This window comes from Xiphophorus hellerii, chromosome 11 (assembly GCF_003331165.1).
Source record: "Xiphophorus hellerii strain 12219 chromosome 11, Xiphophorus_hellerii-4.1, whole genome shotgun sequence".
Classification (NCBI taxonomy): Eukaryota; Metazoa; Chordata; class Actinopteri; order Cyprinodontiformes; family Poeciliidae; genus Xiphophorus; species Xiphophorus hellerii.
The window spans coordinates 15,692,828-15,720,381 of NC_045682.1; the positions used below are offsets into that span (position 1 = coordinate 15,692,828).

Here is a 27,554-nt window from a genome sequence, read left to right on the forward strand (position 1 = left end):
ACATAAATCAGCCACTTAATCAGTGCATCACTATATAAAACCTTTCGTTACTGCAACTGCATATACACAATCACTTAGAATATAGTAATGATGAATCATGGTATTTGTGTTGGAGCTTCCAGTTTCATTATGAGAAACTGAAATTAAGCTCATTCTCCAATTTGCCACATAAAGATAGTTTTCTTCATACTTGGTTTTATGAAGACAAAAGATTTCGCTAAGCTCCTTTCTCACTGTCTTTTTCTAACCCACCCCATCGGTTCCACAAAACAACAGAACTGCATCAAACTGAAAAAAAAAGAGACTTGTTCTGTTGTTGCAAATGTGCAACAAATTGCCTTTGGTTTGGAAGCATGTACCTCATTGTGCACCTGTGTGCATGTTTTTGCATACTGATTTCATGCTGGCTGCTGGCCCTTTGCAGATAAAGCCTGGTCTTTTGGGGGCCCACTTGTGGCAGACTGATATTGCCTTTCAGTAATGCCAAGGAGCTTAGGGACTTGTGCGGACCCCCAGGCATCAGTCCAACACAATTAAGAACAAGAAAAGCAGCATGTGTGCTGTAAACAGGGACCAAAGGCCACAGTCTCTGTCTTGTTTGTATTGTTCTGATACCTCTTTACTTGTCTAGACAGTGTGGAGAATTGTTCTGATATTAAATATTTACACTTCTTCCCTGCAGCTCTGTGGGCAATATTGACTGTCCTTTCTTTACTTTGGTGTCCAGAAAGGAGTTTTAATTTTCTTTAGGTATTTTAAAGTTATCGTGTACACCTATGTGATAGGATTCCTCGTTTTCTCCTTTGTCACTGACAAACAGTGTGCAGAGTATTTTTTATTTTTTTTTGAGGGGCTTATCGAGTCTACCTGGCGAATATTTACTTTAAGAATTACTATGAGTACCTAGAATTTTGGAGGTCTCTGTATAGAAAACAGCAAGTTTGCAACTTTTCCCAAAATGATGTTATGTACGTTACATCTACTGTACCCATTTTAAAATAAATATCTTACTCGTGATTGTATTCAGTGTCAGAACAATGTAGTGGACCGCGATATTCGTGGGAGCTATAGATGGCATCCATGAATACTTGAGACCCCCTCCAAAAACACAAAATTGCTTCTTTTAATAGTTCAAACCAAACATATATCTCAGTGTGCCTTAAAATGTTCAGTTTTAAGCACTACAGCAGAAGCTAACGTCTAGTTTTATCTCTTCTTTTGAGGGGTACAGCCACTCAGTGCGAAGGAAAATGAATGGACCTTACCAAGCTCCGCCCCTGGAACATGTTTTGATTAGATGTAGGAAATAGGCAAGTCAAAGAAGATTATTAAAAACAGAACTAGGTGTTAGTAGGGAATTGAAATTTGAGAAGGTGATCGGTCAGCTGAATAGTATTGAGGGGAAAAAGAAGATTTTTCGTTTTTTAAAAAACACTGGGATTTTTAAGAGAATTTGAGGTGTAGGTGGTAGGAGGCAATAGAGGGCAGTAGTGCAACGTAAATGGATGCAAGCTGCCGTTAAAATCTAAAGAAGAAGAAGAAGAAGAAGCTCCGCCCCCACCCGCCCCACGTGACCGCAAGTCTCACAAGCAAAGCCTAGCGCGTTGTTTCTATGTAAACATGACTCCATTAGTGCATCATTTCTACCAGATTTTCACAATATATCATCCACTACAATGGACATAGGAACTAACAAGTTCATGTCATCATCTGGGAGGAGGTTACTGGTTTCTCAGTCACAAGCTGGTTGCAAACCTGAGGCCAGCAGGTGTCAGTCAGTTATGGTAGATCTGACATTTGGTTTGATGACGTCAATATGAGAAGCTACAGACTGATAGGAGGAACCAAAGAGCTCTGTAAAGGTAAAGGCAAATCTTCTGAAGTTGGGATATAATTAATTGGATTTCACATAATAATCGCGGTAGAAGCCATTTGTTTGTTAAAATTTTATGAAATATATTTGTTCTATTTGATGTTTGTTGTGAATGACGTAAACTCACAAACGAACGAGGTAATTAGTCCAACGTTTAGAAACTACAGCGGCTGTAATGCGCCACAGCAAAGGTAAACAAAGGTAAAATAACCCGAACAGGTGATCAACTCAAAACCACTCCTACCTTTTTACTCTCTCTCTCTCTTTGTAGTTTAAGCACACCTGTTACCGTGGTAACCGCCTGCGCCCCGCAAGCCGAGCAAAGACGTTAAAAACATAACATTCAGTCCGTCACGATATCAAGTTTCCAGGCTTGATATTTATTTCTCGATTATTAATCAGCGCTTCCCTGAACACAGCGATGGTTGCTTGACTAGCTGTACTTGATGCTAGCGTGGCTAACACGAGTAACAGTTTAGTCCAAAGCCTTTTCTGCTAAAATAAAATCTTTAGTGTATGTCAGATACAGACACATTGGCATATTGATCTGTTTAGCTAACGTAAGACTGTGTAGCAGACAGGCTTCAAGGTGTAGAAGTTGTATCAGTTCTGCCATTATGCTGTTACTTAGCTAACGGGAAGCTAAGTGTGTTTGTGAGACGGCCACGCACGTGACCACGTAGAATGGGCATCAGCCAATGAAAAGCGGCCCCTCTGGTAAGGTCCATTAGCTGCTTCACAAATGCCAGCAAAAAGCATATGGCTCTAAGTAGCTTTGCGCTTAGATATTTCAGCTACCTTAGCTGCATTATATTTTGAATGTTTTAGCGAAAATCTGCAAGTGTGTGAATTTTGAGCGAATAATTTGGAGTTACGTTCCTCATAAAAATCAGCGAACAGCTACATCCACATACACTGACCTACGAATAGCCTGAATAGTCCACTGTAAATATTTTTTGGATGCCTTTGCTTAGAAAGCGTTTGTTAAACTTTGATTTTCATAAGAATGCACATTTTGATTTAAGCCAATCACTTATTGCATTGTAAAGGAAAGAACGCCAGAAATTATTAGTTATTTCAGATTCACGCAGAATCTTTCCTCAGCGGTCACACTGAGGAAAGCCGCCTTCAACCACCTTAATATTTAGACGAGTTTACAAATAACGAACATTTGACTTGCCATACCAGAAATATTATATTTACATATAAATATTTTGGTTGCAAAACCTGAAAATTTCTAATAGTGAGCCTATGCATGTATCTTACGCTCTTCTTTTTTACTTGTTCTTTGACATAGAAGGCTGCAACATAAGATCCTGTTTTCTTTTATCAGCTTCTGGAAAGCAGTAAATACACGTGTGAAAACACACAAGTGATTAACTACACCACAAACCCTTCTCTCAGTTTGTAAGGTGTTATCAGTGTGGCTAAATGCCTGCGTGTGGGTATTACTGGGTGCAAAGGGAATGTAGGATTTCACCACTAGAGCATGGTAGGGATTATCTGTTTTCCAAGGCCACTGACACGTTACAGTCAGGCCCGGCTAAAAGCTGTGGAAGCTTCTGTTGTCAGCCCCATGGAAAGAACCAACATGTGTCCCAACAGTATTACATCAGATAAACAGCAAAAGCACTGCTGACATGGAATTACAATGCAGTAAGATGTGGAAACATGACATCTACAGTAATGTTTTCCTAAGTATCTTGTAGTATTTTGATTTGAATAACACATTTCTGTATTCAGAACTCGGTGTTTACTAAAAGTGCAATGATTAGACTTTTCCTGACCAATTCTTATTTCCTAAATGCTTTAATAAGGGTTCTTTGTTCAATCAGATTTTCTCAAAAATTAAAAAAGTGCAAAAATATAATGTATTCTTAGTGTTGCTGCATCTAATTAAAAGAAAAATTCTACATTTGTTTGGAATTTGACCGTACGAATGCCACTCAGGACTGGCCATTGGATGTATACTAACTTGCTAGTTTAATAAATACACCTATCCCATTGATTATTAACACAATTAGAAAATATATGACTCACATGACAGCAACTCAATGCATTTAGGCATTTCAACATGCTGAAGATGACTTTCTGAAGCTCAAACTGAGCATCAGAATGGGAAAAAATGGGAAATTTAAGGGATTTTGGCTGTTGATGCCTGACAGCCTGGTCTGACTGTTTGTTTTCATCTGCTGGGATCTTCTCACACAACTATCTTTTTTGTTAACTTTCTTTACACACAATTAAGAGTGGTTTATTACCACGTATTGTTGTTTGTCCGTAATACGTTGATTCTCAAAGCAGATGAGCAACCTGCACAAGAATAAAACACCAGGTCAGACACAAGTCATCTAAAAACAAATATAATGAGGCTGCACTTCACCAAAATCAGACAGTAACAGGTTGAATATGTCGTGTGGTCTAATAAGTCCTCATTTCAAATATGACATTCAGATAGGTGAGAATTTGATATAAACAACATGAAAGCATGGCTTCAAACTATTAGTAGTTTGGGCTGGTGTTGGTGGTGTTATGGTAGCGGGGATATTTGTTGTCACAGTTTGGGCCCCTTAGAACCAATGTAACCTTATTTAATCGCCCCATCCTGAGTATTGTTGGTGACCATACCCATCCCTTAATGAACCCAGTGCACCATCAACTATTTAGCTATTTCCAGCAGAAAAACAAGCCACATTACAAAGCACAAATCGCTTCTCTGTTCTCAAATATAATGTGGGTGTTGGTATACTCTAGCTCCCTCCTTAGTCACTTGATCTTAATCGAACAGAGGCCACTTGGGATGTTGTGGAATGAGAGATTTGCATTATGGACTTGCAGCCGACAAATCTGCTGGAACTAAGTGATTCTATCATCTGATAAACTCCATGTCACAAAAAATGAAAGCAATTTCAAAAGCAAGAGGTGGTCAAATATGGTATGAGCTAGTTGTACTTAACAAGTGACCAGTGAGTGTGTTCACAAATGAAAAATGAGTTTCTGTCATTCGTTTTTAGCACTCTGTTGCACTTTTAGCCTTGTTTGGATTACAGTGAATGAAGGAAATTCCCGGCTTTAGGTAATGTTACAGAAAAATGAGAGGAAGAGATGGGTTGTGGGTGTTTACAGGATAGGAAGTGGCACAGTGTGAGAGGTTAACTGTGCTGGGGTGGGCTGGAAAGAGATGAATGCAATGTTAGATGTGCAGAGGCATCAGAGTTGTGTACCTGGAAGTCATTAGGGGGGTTTGTTTGTCCTCAGCCTCAGTGGGAATCCGCCTTGCACAGCTTCGTGGAGGGAGCGGATTGATTGACATCTCAGCAGTGAATCAGGGATTAAAGGGGATTTTGTGGTTGTTAGTGTTTGTGTGGTTGGAAGTATTGATTCATATTTCTATGTCTTATTTACAGGCTGTGGTGGAGTTGGGTTCAAATGGTGTAAGGGGTATCAGTGAGTGATAGAAGTGCATGAAAAATTTAGAGTTTAAGTTTACATAGGCGTGCAAAAATGAAAAGTTGGCTTTTCTTGGGAAAAGCTGAAGCAAAGGAAAACATCATTCCGTCAGAACAGTCATGCGTGATGCTTTTATCTTATTTAAATTCAGCCTCGGAGCTTTTCCAAAGCGGTATAAAGTTATATCATTATTGTTTTTCAAGGACATCTGTCTCATATTTTGAGACATATTGCTTCCTGAGAGATTCCACACATCATTACGTTTGTTGCTGAATTTTCTTTTACTGTAATTTACATTATCTGATGAGATTGTAGCTGCTAAAACAAAAGATTTAGATTCTATTGCATGTTTATGTGGTAATTCTATTATCGAAGATGAATAATAGATCATTCACATTTCTTGTATTAATTGCCTTCTTCTCTTAGTCACCTTTACCAGGGGGATTGTTTGGTATATTTCTTCATGGCTCTTAGTTGTAACATGTTCTTTGTTCTACTTTAACCTACAGAATTAATACATAGCTAATTTCCCTATTTCCCTTTCTAGGGTCTCGTCTCCGACAGGAAGACTTCCCACCCCGGATTGTAGAGCACCCCTCTGACTTGATTGTGTCTAAAGGGGAACCAGCCACGCTCAACTGTAAGGCAGAGGGCCGTCCAACCCCGACAGTGGAATGGTATAAAGATGGCGAGCGCGTTGAGACGGACCGAGACAACCCGCGCTCCCACCGCATGCTGCTGCCCAGCGGATCCCTCTTCTTCCTGCGCATCGTTCACGGACGTCGGAGCAAGCCAGACGACGGCAGCTACGTCTGTGTGGCCCGAAATTATCTGGGCCAGGCGATCAGTCACAATGCATCCCTGGAAGTAGCTAGTAAGTGCCGCTGTTTTTTTTTTTTTTCTCTGATTGTGTTGACTTTAACCAGTTTTGTTTGAACACATTGACTGAAAATAGTCCTATAAAATAAATCTACACACACACAAAAATAAAACAAAAAACATTTAACATACAGCAGCATAGCGAGAACGTGCGAAAAATATCCTTTTCACATTCTTACAGTAAATAACATTTAAATCAATGTTGTTTATTGCGATTTATGATACACTGACACAAAGTAGTTCATAAACAAGAGTGACAATGTATACGACCAGTATATCAGGGCCACTATTATGACTATTATTAACGTAATAGTCAGGGGTTTGATCCCTAACCTCGAGGTTATTGCTGCATGTCCAGCTTTTTCTCTCAAAATTATGTAAAATGTTGATATCTGGTGGTGTGAATATGGGTGTTACGCTTTTATTTAAAAACCTTGAAAGATCTCTTTGTTTCTTAGGGAGCTAAAGAAATAGCTGAATATATATTTGTTTCTTACTGTCTTGTCTATGAAAGAGAAAGAAACCCTTGTTTTGATGAATTTATAGAGGGATATAAAGCCTAACAGTGTTGATAAATCTGTATGCATTGGTCAATTTTATTTTATTTATTTTATTTTAATAAAATTAAAATTCACTTGATGCTTGGCCAGAAATATCCAGACTCACACTGGATAGCTTTGACTAATGGCCACTGGTGCTTCAAAATCTAAAAAAAAAAAAAAGGAAAACAAATTATGTTTATTTGTGTTTATCCCCTTTACTCTGATAGCCCCCGAATAAAAAAATAAAAAATTAAAAAAAAAAACATACAACCAGGGGATCCGTATAGTCCTCTCATGCTGTAATTTATCAGTGGTAATGAATGACCTCCTCATTCTGTTTTTACATTGTGTTTTGGAAACTGGCTCTGCTATTGCCATCTCAATAGTGGCAAGAAACCTTCCATTGTTGAAAGAACGTTCCTGAAGTTTGCCACAGAGCATACATGTAAAAGAAGGTTCTCTGTTATTATGACAACAATATTAAACTTTTTGCCGAGATACGAAACGCTGTGAGGACTATTGTCTTCTGAAGGGATACGGACCTGGTCAAATTGCATGGGAAAACTAAAATGCAGGACAATCCTGGAAAAAAAACAGAAGCTTGAGTGAACAAAAGAATTTCCTTGTGCAAAGGCCTACTATCCAGCAGGGCAACATGATAGCTTTCCTTCACAGTTATGAACTAATTTGTTTACACATAGCACAGACTTTAAAACTCCCCGGCCTTGTTGAGTCATAGCTATGCATGTGTAAAAGTGTGATGTGCTTCCAGTTGAATAGGTTTATGTCAACCAGGAATCCATCAGGTTGCTTACAGCTCTAATAAATGTCTATATGTTAAATGCAGTGATGGAAGGATGCCTTTAGAAAGGGCAAAGAGCAAAAGGTCAGTATATGCAACCTTTGGAGAAATATCCTCATCAAGAAGGCCACATGGGGATGAAATCCCATTGGAGCAAAGGTTTTCCAAATCCGAAAACACTGGATAATAACACGCATAAAGAAGGCATTGATTGAGGGAGGTGTTAGTGACAAGGGTTAACAACCAGAGTCATGCCCGCGCACACAGCATACTTCTCCATCATTTACTGTCAAGCTTCCTCTTTGCTTAGCTGTGTCAGCTTACACAGCTTCAACCTCTTGGGTTTGCACCAAGGTTTTACAATAATGACAGCCCTCCAGTGTAAGTTTTACCTTTTACATCATAATGAAGGCGATGGTCAAACTGTATCACAGTAATGCTAGATCAGCACTCCGACCTCGGAAGCCAAGGTCTCTGGGAGGCGGGGGGGAGAGTTTATTACTTGTAGTTCACAAAATTTACTGCAAGGCTTTAGGGTCGAGGTGGAACACAGAGAAGACTTGTTGAAGCTGCTTGGATGAATTATATTTGCTTACTTCATCCTTCAGAGGTCACACAGATTCATGGCTCACCCTGGGGCCAGGTGGTTAAACAGACCTGCCTTTTGGAAAAAGCTGCTGAAACAAAGAGATCACATGACTGGAGAAAATGGAAAAGAAGGACTTACCTTACACATTGGTTGATTTTCTCTTTTGCATTTTATTTTTTAGATTAGTTTTCATGCAGTGTTGAAATCGCTTACCAAAGTTAGCAACTACTGCGGTGCAAATCTCAGTTATTTTGAAGTAAGAATGGAACTAGGGAGAAGCTCTTGTGTTGACAGTCATCTTACAAAGATGTCTAATTGTGCGAGATGACAGCAAAAACAATTAAGAAACATTTGTCATTTTTGTGGCTGCCTTCTCTGTGCAAAGTACAAGGAATAAACAGTGACAGTTCAGAGACTGATAATTTATTAGCCATCTGTGAATACCACAATTAGCTAACCCTTAGCCACTAACAGTTTTTTAAAGACTCTTGGCCGGTCAAAACTGAACTCTTGAGATTTATAAAACTGGTAATTGTGAAAGCTGTGAGAAGATTTTTTTGTTGCTCTTAGCCCCCTAAAACCACCTTAATATTTAGACGAGTTTACAAATTACAAACATTTGACTTGCCATTCCAGAACTGGAGTATTGTATGCTGATTACTTGGGATGTGAAGAGCTCTTGTGGTATGAGAGCTCATCGCAATTAAAAGCTGTGGTATTTCTTGCCAAAGTGAAGTATGTCTCACAGCGTTGCTATCAGCATGCGATTTCGTCTGACTTAGAAAGTGAAAGCTATCATTATGTGGCTCTGATATGGTTTAAGGGGTCAAAGTTTGACATCATGTTGCATCCATATTTAAGATTTTTATTTTGAAATAAGACGATAGTTCCTGTTTTGTCCCATCTTGATGTCTGCTCTCACATGCCTCATTGAGTTGGCTTACAACTACAAACGCCTTGGAGAAACCCCCACCAAGTTTAAATAGTTTATGAGGCAGCCTTTTGGTAGTAAAATAAAATGTGACAGGCAGGAAATGGTATGAATGAATTGACATCTATTAGTCATGCGCTCCACAAATCTGGCTTATCTGCAAAAAGTGGCACGAATATAGTCAGTTTTAAGCTAAAGACATAAAAAGTCTTCCACAAAGTTTGTCACAAGCCATGTAGGCAAATTAAACTAAGTGGGAAGAAAGGAACGCTCCCTGAACACACCATCCCCACAGTGAAGCATAGCATAGGCTGCATCGTGCTGGAGGGGATGCTTTTCTTCAGCAGAGAAATGGAAGCCGTTCAGAACTCCTGTGAAGATAAATGGAGCTAAATGCAGAGCAAGCCTAGAAGAAAAACAGGTAGAAGCTACAACACACATAAATGTAATACTTTTCTTTTTTTTTATGTTTCCAAAATGTTTTGAAAACAATTTTGTTTCGACTTTACACTTTTGCACTACTTTCTTACTTTATTTTTGGTCAATTAAACACAATGCCAGTAAAGTACATTGAAATTTGTGGATGCAACATAATAAAATGCACAAATATTTAAATAGAACGAGTACTTTTGCAGGGCACATCATGACAATCCTTACTGTGAAGTCAAATTGTTATACTAAGATTAACATTATCTCCTCAAGATTTTTTTAAAACAATTTCACATGATTTGATGTTTTTTCCTTAAAAAAAAAAAAAGAAAAAAAGCAGAGCAAGCAAAACCCTTTGACCTCAATTTACTGAGTGAATTTTCTGATTTCCAACCTGTTTCTAAAAATAAAAGTGACAGGTCATAATAAATTTACGTGACTCGTTGTCACAAATATCTTGTCACTTTAAATAACTTGATGGGTTCATTGAGTCAGCTACCCAGGCAGGCGGAGAAACAGCAGAACATCATCAAGAATCCCCCCGAGAATTAGTCATTTGATCACTCAGGAATGGCAGTAAATGTGAAAATTAGGGTGGAAAAATTGGTACTTAAGAAAAAAACTCAGCTCAATTCCACATTAATTATCTGAATGACTTTTACGACTCTTCCCACTGCTGTCCTGATTTAGCCGAAGTAAGGCGGAGATGATGAAACGTGAGGGGGGAGGGAGGGAGGCTGACAAAAGACGGCGTTGAAAGCTGACAGATGCAAAGTGATGTGAGGAGGAAAGGAGTGACAGAGACAGACGGCGATCGAATACAGAGAGGAAAGAAGTATCTGTCCTTCAAGGCACACTAGTAAGACTTGTTGGCAGAAAATTGAGGTGACGCTGTTGAGACACTGACAGATGTAGTATGTGCCGGTGCCTGAAGCGTGACCACAGGGTGGAAATACTGTGTAACTATACACAACATGCACGCGGGGGTGGCGTGCGTGCCCACTTCCACGCATGCACACCCATACACTGCAGTGGAGTCCATACTGAAAGCAAAAGAGGAATAAGAAAAAGGCAAAAGAGAGATATAACTTGGTTCCTATCCAATAAATGTCACAGAAGACACTCAGCATATTTTTTCTGCCAGCAGGGACCCTGGAGGACCCAGGGAAATGAACATATGTCCTATTGACCTCAGCCACTTGATTCAATCATGGAGCGCTTTATTGAGGTGAAGGCAAAGTCACCGCCTGTGTACTCTAAAGGTTATTGGATACTAGGACAGTTTTTAGGTTCAGTAAGAGGAAGGAGTAAATGTTAGTCTTAAACTAATTGGACATTGCCATTTGCTGGAGGAAAGTGAGGTTTATGGTTGGGACTGGAGGTTAAACCATAACACTGCACTGATGAAGTAATGAGCCACAAGACAGGACTCACAACCACATGGCCATGCTGCTTCTGAGAAAATGGAGGCGAAATGAGGGAAGAAAAAGTCGGCATCTTAAAGTAAATAACTGTGATTGTCAAATTACTGTTAGTCAAAAGGTGAAAGCAAGAAAATTGAAAGTCAAAATCCAAATTGGGCTTAATTTTTTCTTTCTTACAGCTGTGTATCATCACAATGATGCAATAGCACCATGGGATGGAAATGTGTTTAGAAATGACAACAAAAATGGTCTTGAAACACATCTCTGAGTGACTCCATTAAAACGCTTTGAATGTGAGAAAAGCATTCTCCCCCATTTTCTAAAAATAGGTTGTTTCAGTGCTGCAATCATAACATGTCGTCCTTTTCTGACAAACTGTAACTAATTGGGAGTGTTTTGGAACATGGCAGAAATCAGCCCCAGTTTTTTTTAATTTTTTTTTATGAGGTTACAAAGACGTTCCACTGACATAATCTGGAGCTCAATCAGTGGAAAGTAAACAAACCTTCGATTCAAAGCCACCTTGATTATACTGTACTTTGAATAACTCAGAAAATAAAGTGGGGGAAAATGATTAAAGGTGTTCCAGAAGGAAAAGTGAATGTTAAAGTTTGCATTACACATGCTAAATGTAGCTCTGGTTAAATCTACTTAATAATCAGTAAAAAAAAACAAAAAACAATTATATATCTGATGTAATGGGGAGGGCAAGGTTGACCTTAAATCTTAAACTATGCTAAGTAAAAGAAAATTAAAACAACATTCATGATGTCATCATTACCAAGTCACTGCAGTCAAGTCGGCGCTACGTCATGAACATAAAACGGTAGTTTTCTTTTCTATATGCTGATGTACAATCACAAAGTTTGCAGTTTCTCCAAGACATATTACATTTTGTCAGCTCTTGACCTCAGTAGTAAATGGATAGGGGTGATGATTCATTTTTCAGCAGGGCAACGACCCAAAGCACATGACCAAGATCCAAAAACAGTGGCTTCAGAACTTTTCTGTGGATGTCCTGGAGTGGCCTAGCCAGAGTTCAAACTTGTATCTGACTGATCATCCCTGCAGAAATCTAAAATTGGCTGCCCAGACATCTCCTACCCAACTTGATGGAGCTTGAGAAGAATTGCAAAGGAGAATGGGCAAAACTGCCCCAAGATAGGTGAGCTAAGTTTGGGGCATCATGTTCAAAAAGACTTGAAGGTGGATCAACAAAGTTAAGCAAAGGTCATTAATACTTATGTAAAAGGGATTTCTTGAGTTTATGTTTTTTTATAAATTTGCCAAAATCTCAAAAACATTTCTCCGCATTGTCATAATGAGGTGCTTATGTGCAGAATTTTGATGCAAGAGATTAATTTAATACAATTTGGAATAATGACACAATGTGGGAAAGAACAGAAAGAGAAGCGCTGTGAATGCTTTCCGGATGCACCGCAAGCTTCCTTCTCCAAGCCCAGTCTTATTATAATCACATGCTGAAAATGCGAGGCTATGAGAGACGCACAAAGGGGCATAGACTGTTGTGGCTTCTCGGAGGTCTGATACCTTTTCTGCCTGCCCCTTTCCATTAACTAATGGCTCCTCTCTTGAAATGCCTGTCACCGCTGCTGTCAGCATCCAGTCGGCAGTCGCTCAGGATAAACATGTTGAAGCAGCGCAAGTGGCAGTAGACCTGCATATATGTCATAAAAAGAGTTGTCATTTTCACTTCATATAGACAATGGGTGATACTGTTTGATAGACAAGCACTGACACACTGGAAATCCTCCCTGTCAGGAAGACATAAATGTCTAGTTGTAGTTATTTCCAATTGTCTGTAACAGTATGTGAGGCCGGCTGTTTCTCATCCCATTTTCCGCTTCCTTGTTCTCCCCGAGTTGGCCCATGGTTAGCGCCGTCTGTGAATAAGCATCACACTTTGGGGACAGCTGGTTTGTGTTTACAGTCTGGATACCAGGGTGAGTGCGCTGCAAGTATTGTCTAAACAATTTTAGTTGCTATATTCCCTTTGGCTCAGCATTTCCACAAGATAGATTTGTGGCGGAGCGTCGGGCGGAGGGGAAGAGCTTGCTTGGCTTGCGGCGGCACTGTGAGAAAAGGAGAGGAGAAGTAGTCAAGAGCTTCTGATATGGAGCATATGGCTCCGAAATGTGAGACAGTACAACCAGAAGACAGAATCTTGCTTTTTCATGCTTCTCCTCTCTCTAAAGCACACTTTACCAAAATTTTTACATATGCAGCCTGCATTTCTGATTGAAACGACAGCTGTTGTTTATTTGGAAGGGCTTTCCTTCAAATCTGCATGTTCATTTGCAGAACTATACCTCTGCCACTGAGCCACCGAGCAGAGTTGGAGGAAGGTTGACAATAAAATCTTCTAAATTAACTATTAGGTGTGGCAATAGGCAGTTGTACATATATAAATGTACATTTGGCTGTATTAATATGAATAGGACTAACACATTGCAGGTAGTACAGCAATTGAGAGGTCTTTGGATTTAAACTGTCTGTAGGGAAAAAAATTCATTAAAGTACAAGGCTAAGAAGCATACAAGCAAGTATTTCACCATTTTAATAAGTTATAAAACCCCTGAAATGTAGATGATGTTTTTTTTATTTCAACCCACTTTAAAACATTTTAGAGATGCTCCTTACCAGCCCGACCAGCTCGATTGACCGACAGTCCAATCCCAAGTATTGTCTACTACCTAGTTAGTTGTAACAGGCAGGGAGTTGGAATTTGCACATGATTTCTGCTTTGTATGAAAAAAGGTCTTTAGACACAAATAATGAAACTGGGCCTACTTAGGATAACACAAAGTTAGAGCATAGAAGGAGTTTTTGGTTGAGAACGTTTTTATTAAGACTGTCCTTCACAATCTCTGGTTGGAATAACACATCTATAAGTGTCCAAGGGAATTACAGGAGAAACTAGTATCCAACCCTGTCATTGAAAAGTTAGTGTAATATTGTTGAAATTTTATGTTGTAGTACTTCACTTTAAAGTTTCTTTGGAGGCAGTTAATTCCCTCTTTTTTTCAACTTGTCAGTTTACGTGGATAGCCACGTTTTGATAGGTGAGATGATCAATTCAAAAGATGCTCAAAACTTAAGATTTGATTTATAACTTAATCATAAGCTAAGCTTCCTCCCTTATCTGTTTGGTTTCTTTGCTTTTATTTTATTGAGGAGTATGAGTCTGGATAAAAACTTCACAGACTAATACGTGGAAATTTTTGAAAAAAAAATAAATCAATCACTTTCCTTTCAAATCACAAGTAGGCACTGCTTTGAGTTAGATAAATTCCAGATGAAATACTTTGTAAGGGTGTGATGGCATCCCAACGACGTATGAACGTGTTTCAGAGGGATGATTGTTTATGCAAGTCGCTGAACACCACCTGGCATAACCACTGCAATCTGCTGGAATTTTCCTGGTTTAGCTGACTAATTATGTGGCATACAGCCAATTAAACCAGAATGCAGCCTATTTGTAAGGCATGTGTTAGCTTAATATTAAGAGAAAAACACACAAAAAAAAACTATGAGTGAACTGAAACTGATAACCAGAGCTCCAGCATCAACACATTTGTAGCTTGTGATAGAAAGAGATTAAGAGAACAATAACAGCAGCAAGATTTAAATGAACAAAACTCTTTTTTTGCATACACTCTGTGTGATGTATGTCTCTGGAACTGGTGGTACAGTTTCAGTGATGTTACACACATGGTTTTTGGCATCTCACTCCAATTTTCTCGTGTCTCTCTCTTACTTCCCCTCCCCCCCCAGCCGTATCATGCCAGGTATCATTTTACTGTAATATATTCAGCTCTGATTGTTTCCCCTTTAAAAGGAACAGCCGAAAATGAATCCCCTCCTTGTTTCCCGCTCGGATTCGAACTTCGGTGCCGGTCGCCTTTCCCCACATCCTCAGATTAGTAAAGCTGCTAGATCTTTATCTGTTTCCCAATGAAACTCCACGCCCGTTGTGTCGGTTTACCATGACATCATGCGTGCGCCTTTCCTCTTCACTCCTCTGCTGATTTGTCTCAGCGCAACAGAAACTTCCCAGAGGGAAAGGTAATCAACAGTGATGTGCTCATAGCTGCAAAACTGTTTCTAACAACCGAAAATTAATTAATAGGGAAAACCCGTCGTCGAGTCACAACATGCAACAAACCATGCGCTGAGGAAAAACAAGATGCGTCTAACGTCCGCCATACCGCACGCTTGTGAGTTTGTCAGAGCCAAGGCTTATAGCAGTTAACGGCTTACAGCAGTTGACTAATCCTGCTGTCGCTGAGAAAAGAGGGATGGCTTAGCCTTTTGTGAGATATTAGAGCTATCCATCCTCTGCCCATCGCTACATAATGTCACAGGCTACAACTTCATCCATGCTTGTGGCTGATTCTTACTTCCTTGGGGGGTCAAAGGTTGCAACTTTGTCTGTCAGAGATTTTTATTTGTCTTAACTGATCTGAGCAGCTGCATCACATCATCCAAGAAAAAGCAAAAACAAAATAATAAATAAAAAAATCTCAGTCAAACGCTGACAGTGCCTTCAAGGCATGAAAATGAAAAATGAGTGCTCTTCCAGATGGTGCGCTGTGTAATTGTGGTTCGATGATTGTTTGTGATTAAAATGCCAACTTTTCTGACTATCATTAAACTAATCAGAATTCTTATGCAATCTACTGGATGCGGATGCTTCGTTTTGTTTCCCTCCCTTGCATACATAATGTATTTTAAATACGGGACAACTGCAGAGCTTTGAAATTCAATTGACTGGTTTTTCTTCTATTTTTTTTCAGATAGGCAGCGCACTTTGGACTATCAGTTTCTTTCATCCTGTTCCACTTCATCCTTAAATAGAACTGGGATATCAGATTTACTGAACAGTATACTTTTGTATCAGAGCGGACATGCAGTGTTTGCAGTATCATGTACAAGGCAATATTGTATTTCGAAATCACAGAGATTATTAGGTAGTTATGTTTAGCATGCAATAACATAGAAAATGACAAAAATGAATCTAAAAATCATGCTGGTGTTTTATTAAGGAGCTGAACAACATCAGCTGCACAGATGCAGAATGGAAATCTGAGATTGTTCTGCTATATTTTCTAACGGTCTGTGGATGTAATTTATAACATCCAGCAAACTAAAGGACTAAGAAGGGGTGGTTTCTCGTTGAAAAGCAGAATAATGAGACTAACAATACCAACACACTGCAAGCGTTACCTGAGTCTGCCTTGGTTGTCAGTTCTGCATCCCCTGTTTTTTGCCATCTTTGCCCTCCTCCTCTCCCTTCTGGAGCATCTCTCTCTCTCTCTCTTCCCTTGGGAATACATTTATATGTGCAGACAGGCTTATAAAGGAGCTGCTGTTGTTGAATCTCCTCACTGGCAGCTTTAATGACCAATAATGTGCTCAACATTACATAAACATGTTCCACACACTGTTGTAGATGCAAATTTCATGTACACATTTGAGGCAATGAATTCTGCCCTACATTGCAAAAAGTGTTTTTGTCACTTGAAAGTATTTCCTGCTAGAGCATATTCAGCTGTTGCTGTATTTTGCAAGCATAATGACATAAAAACGTTACAGTTTGACTAACAGCAAAGTGTAAAAATGTTGTGGTTTCATCACTACTATTTGATTATCTAATCACAAAAACTACACTAATAATCAGTTTGAAAGTAAATGGGTTAGCTTCACTTCAGTTGGAAATCAGATAAGACAGATTGTGCCAAAAATACAAAAACATTACGATCAAATCAGTTTGAATAAGAATGAAACAATCCAATAAGGCATATCTTTGAGTCTTGGAGGTCAAAGATTCAAAATGTTCATCACTTGACACTTTGTTACCCTCACCAAAAAGCATCACTGCTCATTAGTCCAAATATGGTAGAGTACAAAAGCATTTACTCTATGCATCCCTTTATGTTTTGAATAAATGTTTTTTTTTTTTGCTTGTATAGTATAAGGGTAGAGAACCTTTTTTTGAACCATCTGCTCTGTTTTTCACCATATGCAAAATACCCTCTACTGGTTCACGGTTCACATTATTTGCAGTAATATTCCACAAATATAAACAGCATGAAATGAGGCACCGGGAACTGAATAAGACGATAAACCTGGGGCGCAGAGGGAAATAAAGGAAAGATAATTAAAATGATCTTAAGAGTTATAAACCCTTTAGCAATGGGAATCCTTATTTGTTTGCACACTTATAAACCATTTCCTGTATACAAACACATTTGAGCCGGATAATATACCTGCTGTTAGTTTGGGGGCATAAATCTCTGTCTCCCCCACGTTCATATATTTAATATAAGTTATGCAGAACATGTCAGGATTTGGCTCATTTACATAACGGCAATCTACAGGCAATTTATAACAATCAGGCCTGAAAAATGTGGTATTATGCTGCTGAAATTAACTTTTTGGGTTTAATATGCTTCATTGTGCTTTTCAAGAAAAATGCTGTGATCCCATTCAGATTAAATATGATCTCAGATGAACATTCATGTATAACAAGTGATGTTTTCTTTTTATTTTACCTGCTTCTACAGGTTCCTATGAAAACCCGATTTAAAATATTTTTCATAATTATTCGTAAAAACATTATTCTGCTTCAATCTGTATTTGCAAATAAAGACGTAGTGCACCTAAATATAAATTACTGGTGAATTAAAGAAGACAAAGCAGCCCTATATCTCATTGAATATTAAGGAGCCCTATTTCCTTTCTGAGACGAAGCAGAAAGTATGAAGCACCAATATCTATGCAAAAGTGAAAGCAATGAAAAGCTGCTTTTTAAGCGTCATGCTTGATGGCAGCCCCATTTCCTCCAGCCGTATTATGTTTAGCTGATGATTGAGAGGTATGATTTACCTTAATGCTCTGCCTCAACTGTTGAGTCTGGCTTTGGTTTGCTTTTAGCCAAAACTCCAAACATAAAATAGGGTTAGGATTCGTAGTCACTGGATCGTCTCCCAAAGTGGTAGTGAATATAGTTTGGACCGCCGGTATTTTCATGCTTCTTGTTTTACATGTTGGAATACTGAAACATGAGGGGGGATTTAATCTTTGATCAGACCTCGTATTGACACATTTTGGATCTAAATAGGTCTCAGGGTGCGTCTTGAGTCAGATTTTCCTCTGATTGGCTTATTGACCGTATACAAACTTCTCATCTCTGTTTTCTTTTTAATTAAAAATTCTCAGTCGAATGAGAAGCACAGATTTTTCCAGTCTCTGTATCTATATTTTCTCCGTCTCGCCTTCAAGCAAAATTGGCTAATTATAGGCTCTCTTCAAACATTGACTGACAGTTGGATGAAGGAGGGAGCAAATCTGTTTTTTCATCGACAGTGCCTTGCAAAGGATTTTCAAAGCGTTTCAACATTTTTCACATTTTGACATGGAGTATTACAGCCTGTAACTTCATTGGGACCTTTCAGGACAGACCAAAACAAAATATTGCTTAATCGCAAATTTTAAGAAAAAGAACAAATTTGTTTACAAATAAAAATATGAAAATCGCGACAGGCTTTTGCATGCAGCCCCCTGTAATCAGTGTTTAGTAGAACAGCCTCTAACTGCAATTATAGTGCCAATTTTCTTTGCTCTTCAGATCAAAAAGCTGAAGATTTTTGTTCATTCTTCTTTGTCGCGTATTTAGCCCCATCTCTCTTCTTATTATCTCTGAGTAGCTCCCCTGTTCCCGCTAAAGAAAAGTGTCTAACGTATTTTTTCAGTGTGGGGATGTGGGCTTCTGCTGCACACAGTGTAGAAATGGGAAGTTTGGCTCTTTTCAGTGACCCGGCTCTTTTGGTACAGCTCCCAAACATGAGACTACTCTCTTGTATTAACTGCTCCCAAACGGCAGTTAATACATCATGTTAAGCCTCATATTATAACTTACTTCGGAAAATATTAATATTTCATCCTTTTGCTTTTATTTTTTTATTTATTTATTTGACTTTTTTTGTTGAAAAGGTTAGAATCCATGTACCCCATATTCCATTTTACATTTATGTTCGATTTACTGTTGGTCTTGCCAAAAATCCCAGTAAAACATAATAATTGTTCTGGTTGGAACATAACCAAATGTAAAAAAAAAATATTTAAGTTAATCCTTTTGCAAGTTGACATTTACAGTACAGTAGTGCTTCAACCTTTATACACTATGAAGACATTTGTATTACATACTCGTTTTATTAAACTTCTAAATGTTGTCCGTAGCTTTAAATCCATACCCGGAATCTCATGAACAGCAAAGGAGTTCTTTCCAACATTATTTACCCTTTTCTTTTCATTGCCAGCTTCCATTTTGGTACAGCCTGTGTGTTTTTTTGCATATAAGGCTTTACCCAATACTGTATGAGTACATCATATGCCATAAGAAATGTCTCGCTAAAGGTCTCCTATCAAAATGTCAAGAGGAAATAATGTGAACAGATCCAGACACACACACATGCCCCCTTTTTTGGCCCTGTCTGTACTTTGAGTGTCAAAAAGCTTCCCAGGATGAGTGGCTGTTTAATTGACAGCTCGCTCTCTAACTGCTGCCATTCACTGACAGATGAGGAAGTTTTTGCACTAATAGCCATTGGACATCTGCGTCTCTTGTCAGTTTTTTTTTTTTCTTGAGTATTTTTTTTTAAACTGTGTGCCGAAACAAGGAGTGTGATGTAGGAGTGCTGTCAGCGTGATGTCTTGTATTCTGGCTGTCACCCATTCTCGCTCACTCGCGCAAAGTTCCATGTTAAAAATAGAGATTGTCACGTTTTTGTTGCATTTTTTTTCCGTATTGATGTATCTAGAAAGCAAAAGAAAAAAAAATACATACAGTCTTTTCAGAAATTTGTTCTTGGGGCACCTTTGATTTAGAGTGAAATCATTTGAGTAACCTGCTATTATATTTCTAAAACATAAAATACCCAGAAAGCATTTTTGTAGATAATTTTAGTTCTCTTTGGTCTCAGATTTCTCTTCTTAGAGTAACTTCTCTCTGGGTTTGCTTGAGACAAATCAACCCACCTCCAGCCTCTGTATCTGCTGTTTTGCTGTTGCTCTGTTGGCATTGATTATCTCTGACCAGAGGTGTCCAAGTGTGTGTGCGTGTTGCTGACATGTACACAGATTCACACTATTTGTCTGTGGCTCTCCTGCTTGCTGGGAAGGCAGATACCTCAGGAGGTTCTGTAATTGAGCGGATTCTGTTGCCCAACTCAGACTCCCACAAGGAACGGAGGTAGGAAAAAAAGAGGGGGATGTAGTAGAAGAAATAGGGGAAAGGGCAAAGGAAGAGTGTCTGTTGGTAACTTGCGGCTATGTATGAAGTTCTGACTGCTTATTTTGCCCTGAGACTCCACAAGTCAGAGACCCTCCTAGCAGTACTGCCTGCAGATGTACAGCTGTATGCACTGTAAGTACTTTGTGTCAAAACGTCCTGAACGTAGCCTATATCTGTTTGTGTATGGGTATATCCATCCATCCATCCATCCATCCATTTTCTTACACCCTTATCTCTAGTGCGGTCGGGAAGGGTGTTGGTGCCTACCTCCAGTGAGACATTTCGGGCGAGAGGTGGGGTACACCCTGGACAGGTTGCCAGTCCATCGCAGGGCAACACAGAGACACACAGGACAAACAACCATGCACACACACACTCACACCTAGAGATAATTTAAAGAGATCAATTAACCTGACAGTCATGTTTTTGGACTGTGGGAGGAAGTCGGAGTACCCGGAGAGAACCCACGCATTCACAGGGAGAGAACCCACCCCGGGAATCAAACCCAAGACCACAACGAAAACATACAAAGCAGAATTCATGGAGAGCTGACAGCCATGAGAGAGATTGGAAAAGTAAGATCCAGCACATCTCTTAATATCTGCAAATTGGTTCTCAAATATGTTTCATAATCTCCATGTCAGATGTAGAGGTCAATAGCGGCATGTTTTCAGAACATATTTTTAAATCTGTGTTTTTTCCTCACTGCTCTGATTGTACCCTACCCAACTGTAGACAAGCAGTGGCTGTTTGTGGGCATTAACTGGGAATACACACACACACGCACACACACGGCAGCTTTAATAAATAATCAATGCCTTCTCACAGAGAATGTATAGTGAAGACAAGCAACAAAGACTGCCCGATAACTCTAAAAACTACAACCTAAATTGCTTCTGGGAGAGAGAAGTAGAAGAAGCTTCACACACTCATGAACGCACAGTGGGCATTGCGCTATACATTGTTCAGGGTATAAACAGTCTGCCATGTTTAATAGGCCTCCCTCTTCGCTCTTGCTTAGTTTCTGAACAAGCATCACGAGTTTAACAGCCTGTGCATGTCAGCCTGTGTGCTGTTAAACTTGGGTTACCTTCAGCACACCCACTGGGTCTAATCAAGGGCTTCAGTCCCAATAAAACTCATTGTTCTTTATCTTGTAAAGTACTAAAAGGTGTGTTTCCCTCACTCTGTTCTTCCGAACCCCCGAGCAGTTGCATATTTATATCAAGTGGCGTCGCAGACAACTGCAAGTCTTGCAACGAGCCAATTAATCTGGACACATGCTGTCCTGCAATCCACTGGAGATTATCAAAACGAATGTCAACCCTAGCTAGATCAAAAGCCTAAGTAGATGTGAAACTTGTTGGTTTGTATTTGTGTGCACTACTGAAGCGTCGAAGGAAAGAACTCAACCAAGGTAATCTTTTTCCCTCCTTCACCCAATAAAGATTGGGTCCTCAAGAATTATGAAGGACATCTCCCAACATTGTCCCACAATATTTACAATGTTTTCCAAAAGGCCATGCTATCCCCTGGATCTCCCTGGCTCACTTTTTTCCCTCTGTGAATCCAGACAGTACCGAGCCTGCTAATACTCAAGCTGCTGCAGGGATTACAGTGTGCTAATTAAAAGCTATCTATCCATATTTGCAGCAGATTACAGTATTATTCATACAGAGCTTAGGCAGTGTGGAAGTGGCAGTGTGAAATGCCTCAGCCAACCTCACACTACTCAGCACACATCACTGTGTATTATATAGCTGGAAGTCAATATCATATTACAGTTTAAAATAGTCATGTTAAAAGTGCAGCAACTCCTCTGTCGGTCTGCAATGGACCATTGAAAACTCCATTATCCATTAAGGGTATTGTTGGACAGAAATGGAGAAATTGCATTTCCATTCAGGAAGTAGATCAATCAGTGGATGTAATGTTAACAGAGGTGGATGATTTGATTGAAGATACCCTTGAAATAACAAAAGAAGAAATTTCCATTGGTCTGCACAGTGCTTTTCCCATTAAATCCGATTAATTCCATTACTTGAGTAAAATATTTGAGGAAATTACTAAAAAATAAAAAAAAAGAGTCATTTTGGAAGACAGACAAGATTTCAATAATATTTAGAGGGAAAATATTAATCCATATTTTTCACAAATAAAGGTGTCAAAAATCACAAATGTATTTAGAAATGCTGTAATCAGTGTGGAAAATATGAGTCTCTGACTCATCCATATTTAGCTGTTTTTATATTTGTCTCATTCCAAGATTATCCTAATACAAGACATTCAAAGATGGATGGAAAGTTCATGTTTTCACTCCTAATGGTTATTTGAGTAATAAAGCACCTTGATCCAATCAAATCCATTCATCCAACCGATATCTACCTTTGACACTCACAAGTATACAAGCTAAAATTAGCTTGTAAATTAGTGGGATTGTAGTGTCAAATGGAGCCTGCAGCCGACTGATTCATAGAGAAATCATAGCAAACGCTGTTTCGAAACAGTGAAAGCTTTGTAAAAGTGGTCCTGTTTTAGTTTTGTGTCCTTCTTTAGGCCAGCTGACCTACAGTGTGGCATAGCAGGTAGAGGAAGGTATTCAGCATTCCTTGGGAAAACGCAAGTAACTCTGGCTCTTATATAATAAACAGGCCTTGACTAGCAGAAATCAATTGACACAAGTAGGTAAATATCTCATACCCAAAATGAATTGCAGATGCACAAAAATGAAAAGGGATCAAAATGACCAAGATGAGTTAGGAGTATACCAAGCGTTCCGTTTGAGATAATTTATCCCATATATGCAAATTTATAGCTGAGTATTTCTTTTTTTTTTTGTCATTCTTTCACAAGAGAAACAAAATGGCTCCAGTGGAGGTGAAAGTGATCAATCTGAACAAGTGTTTGCATATCCTTCCATCCATCTGCATCTCAGTGCAGCCAGGATGACAGTATGCTGTTTATCAACCTGGCTGCTTTTTTTTTTTTTTTTTTTTAAATAATCTATTTAGCAGTATGCTCACTGTGCTCCCTCCCCACCCCCTGCCCATCGGAGCAGCTGTCTCCACGCACATGTTGAAGCAAGCCAACCTTAACATTTTCTTTGCACTGCTGCTGAAACCAATTAAATGTACGGCAAACGGAATGCCGTGATTATAAAGCCTGCTTGGTCCCCAGCCATCTTTGTTTGCCTCCCCTCTCCTTTCCCAGCTCCCCCACCCCCACACACAGGGGTGTGTATTCATGTGTGCATCTGTGTTTGGATGCCACCAAGGGCAATGTTGAGAGCCGATCAGGTGGGAATGTGACATACTTGCTGCTGTCACTCGTGTCTGTCTGGCTGCTAATCCATATGGGTGCAGCACTAATTAAATCCAGCAGCTCAACCATTCACACCACTGCCTGCTTGGCACCGAGCAAAGAAATCTGTTGGTGTTCTGTTTGGTAATATGACAATACCAGCTGGGAGAGTGATTTTTCTTGGGGTTTATGTTAGCTTCAGTGAGAGGTAAAGAGGATGCCAGTGGTGCCTACAAACCCTAAACATGTTTTTTTGTTTTTTTAAATAAATATTAATTCTGGGTTATTTGAGGCAGCCCTGATGGCTGCTAATAATATGGATGAGACACAACCTTTATCTGTTGGGGTTACCAGTACAAGGGGTCATGTGAAGCCTTCTCTCTCAACCAACCCTGTTGGAGACATTAAGACAGACTGGCAGCCTGCTTGTCCCTTTGTAGAAGCTGGTGCCTCACTCAGCAATTTTCAGGCGTTATCACATCTAAACAGTATAAATGTGGTGCCTTTCCCCCCCTCCCCTGACCCCAGTGCTCCCCCAAAAGCTTTTTCCAGCCCCACTCCATCTGCACAGTAGAAACCTATTACCATGTAACGAGGGAGGCGTTTTTTTTGTCCCCAGATTTATCCCCTGAGTGCACCCCTTCGAGATTATTTTTTTATTTTTTTCCTTTTCCAGATTTGTCTTGTAGGAAATGCAGTTTTTGGCACTTTGCGTATGCAGATGTCCGCGACTGAGCGAATTCACCTGCATGGGTTTAGAAATATTCTTGCCGATATGCATTGGGCTTGTAATTTCACGACAAACGTTTCTGCGTTCTTTGCCCATCATGTGTTGGTATGCTTGATCAGTCTTTGCTTCTTGGGAGGGCTAATGTGTCGGGGTTTATTGCTGTTGTGTTAACAGGATAAAGATTTATAGGAGAGCAGGTCAGCATGTGTTTTGCAGTCCATGCAACACATAGATAAATAAATGGAAATTGGTTCCATTTGTCACTGTCCAGACTTGGTTTCGGCGCCTTGTACCTGTAGAGCGGGGGGATCCAGCAGAGATGTGTCAGTTTGTCCCCCTGTCGGTCCCTTATCGGGTCGTCTATCACGCGTGTCCCCGTGAGCTCCCAGCGCGCACCGCTGCGACTACTACCAGCTCAGTTCCCAACCTGTGGGAGAGAGCGAGGCGAAGACTGATAGCAACGTTTGAGTCCCTGCTGTTTGCTTTCACACCTTTTGAGAAAACCAATCCCTGGCAGGAGTCGCTGCTGTAATGAAAAGCTACATGAGGCTTTGGTTTCACATTACGATAGACAGTGAAAATAGCTTTTTTTTTTGTTGCTTTTTTGACAAAAAATCACAAACTTTAATGCTAAAAGGAAAATTGACTTCTATAAAACAATGACATTTAAATAAACATATAAAAGTAAAGTGATTGTATAAACACTCTCCCGCCTTGAAATCAGTGTTTAGTAGATGCCTCTATGCCTGTAATCACAGCAAAGCAGTCTGTGTGGATAGGTCGAAGTCAGGTTTCCACATCTGGAGGAGACAATTTTTTCCCATTCTTCCTTGCAGAACTTTTTAAGCTCTGTTAGGTTGCATGGGGATGTGCTGTGAACAGTCCTTTTCAAGTCCTGCCATGGGGCTGAGGTCTGTGCTTTAACTCAGGCACTTTAGAACATCCACCTTACTGTCTTCAAACCATTTCTGAGTAGCTTTAGCTGGGGACTTTGGATCATTGTCTTGCTGGAAAATAGATGTTCTCTGAAGCTATAGTTCTCTCGCAGAATGCAACAACAAAAAATTCTCTTGCAACAAACTGTGCTTCAAGATTTGTCTATATTTTGCTGCATTCATCTGCCAAGCATCTTATCTGATATCCAAAAAGCTCAGTTTTGCTGTAATGTTAGCCAGGAATACAGGTGTCTTTATATTACAATTACTTGAGACAGATTCATGCACTCAAGTGATTTCCATTCTACTTATTGTGAGACTGTTAGCACCAATTGGTTGGACCTCTGATGACTTAGGTCAGTCACTTTAATGAGGGGAGAATATTTATGCAAGGACTTAGTTATGTTTTTTTTTCTTTTATTTGTCATTATTTTTTGAAAAAAAATCTTATTTTCAGCTTTTTTATTCTTTTTTTTGTCTTTTTTTTTGTACATGTTGATTCGTAAAAGCAATTAAACAGGTTAAACACCCAAGGCTTTTTATAGACATTGCAAAAGAATTGATCCACATTTGACCTAGCTTACCAAAAATAATTAAAACGGCATTGTGCTATTAGAGTGTGGATTTGTGTGCATGTAGCATTTATAATAAAGCATTTTTTTTATTTGTAAAAATGTGCTGCTTAAATTGCTTCAATTTGAATTAATCCATTATTCACACTAGACCCCAATCATGTATTAACACCTTGAATGTTTCTTTTCATCATCAGGTTTAATCACACCTGAATATTTTGAAGCAACGCTCAATGGCTTGCAAACGGGTAACTTTGATTACCACTTACTCCTTATTTGATTTTTAAATATAATTTAGATTGCAGCTTGTCTCAGAAATGTTCACTGCTTGTGATATTTAAGCATCTTGTCTGCAAGACAGCATTGTCCGCTAAGCAGATTCTTCCAGTGATTTCCTCAAGGATAAAAGTTATTATGCTAAAATTAGGTATATTAAAAAAAAAACCTTATTCGGTTAGTAAGTGCTGAGTCTAACAGAAGTGGCAGCAGTTAAGTTGGAACAGAGAGCACTTGGTAATTACCATGTTTAATAATAGCTTTCATGGACAAGGGAAAGTAAAACTTCAGCAATTTCTTAAACAATAAGATAAAAAAAATCCTATAGCCATTAGTGAAAGACTGTAAAATAGAAGAATTAGCTAAGCTATTGTCTCACAGGTGATAACAGTGTTTTTACAGTGCTTAGCTGGTAGATTTTTTTCTTAGTAGTATTTGGAGGCGGTTATTTTTTTTTAAATAAGGAAGAGGGAGATGTTAAGGCAGAGACAGACATGAAGCCGCAGTGCAGTTGTGTGGTTTCTCTGGTATTCTGCTGACATGGGATCCATTAGGCGGGTTTGAGGAAAGGGGGGCAAGGGTGGGAGGCAAAAGAGTTCGGATGTTGGAGGTGGGGGTAGAAAATAGACAGCAGTGCTGGTTAAAAAAAAGAGAGAGCGGGAGAGAGATGGAGAATTTCAGGTCTCAAAAAAAAAAAACCAGTGAGGAAACTGTAGTCTTGGTGAAAGACTTTAGAGCAGGTTTTGAAGCAGAGGAGCGAGGGAAGAAGATTGGGAGGAGCACAGCCCAGAGAGATGGTGCATGGCTTGCAGGAAACAAAGGAGATGAGAGCAAGCAAAGATTGAAGTTGGAAGACAGGAAAACACAAGGGGCTACGAGAAGTGATGAGGGCGTACGGCATATGCAAGGGGAAACAGAGATGAGAGGGTGGGGGGCTGATTCAGCTTACTTTGCAGTGATGAACGGCATGGAATCTTCTAGAAAACGGGAAGACTTCGGGGGTTTTCAACATGTTGTCCCTGTACGTTCTAGAGCATCCACTGGAATTCCTAAACAATGCACTGTCTACTTTTCAAAAAGTGATGCGCCAATTAAAGTATTTATAATTTAACTATTAGAATATCACATTTCAAAATTACAGCAGAATTGACATCATCTAAAGTACGTTATATTAGCGATTAGCAAGGTTTGCTTTACTAATTGTAAACATCGGGCTTTGTGGGTTTCCCCAAGAGCATGTGGTACCCTCTAAGATCTTCCAATCTGGCATGTTGCACGACAGGCAGAGATTAAAGCTAAAACATGTAAAGCAGAACAACTTTGCAGCCAAGCAACCTGGTAGCACTTAGGTGTGTTGTGTTTACTGACCAGAAAAAAAAAAAAAAAAAGCTTTTTAGGTTTCCCTCTGGCCAGTCACAATTCGGGGTCAGTTAGTGAGGTTGGCATTACTAACTGTAAACATTAGTCTCTTTGTTTATTCTCTAGAGAATGCAGATTTTTATCTCG

At 39.4% G+C, this 27,554-nt stretch overlaps 1 protein-coding gene across 4 annotated transcripts in view; it reads left to right on the forward strand.

Moving 5' to 3' along the window:
- LOC116728228 (roundabout homolog 1-like) overlaps nt 1-27,554 on the forward strand; it is a 104,546-nt gene that overhangs the window by 31,851 nt on the left and 45,141 nt on the right. For all 4 annotated transcript variants that reach the window (XM_032576155.1, XM_032576156.1, XM_032576158.1 and 1 more), the window contains one exon: nt 5,871-6,197. In XM_032576155.1, coding sequence (XP_032432046.1) covers nt 5,871-6,197 — 327 coding nt within the window. The remainder of the gene's footprint in view (nt 1-5,870; nt 6,198-27,554) is intronic.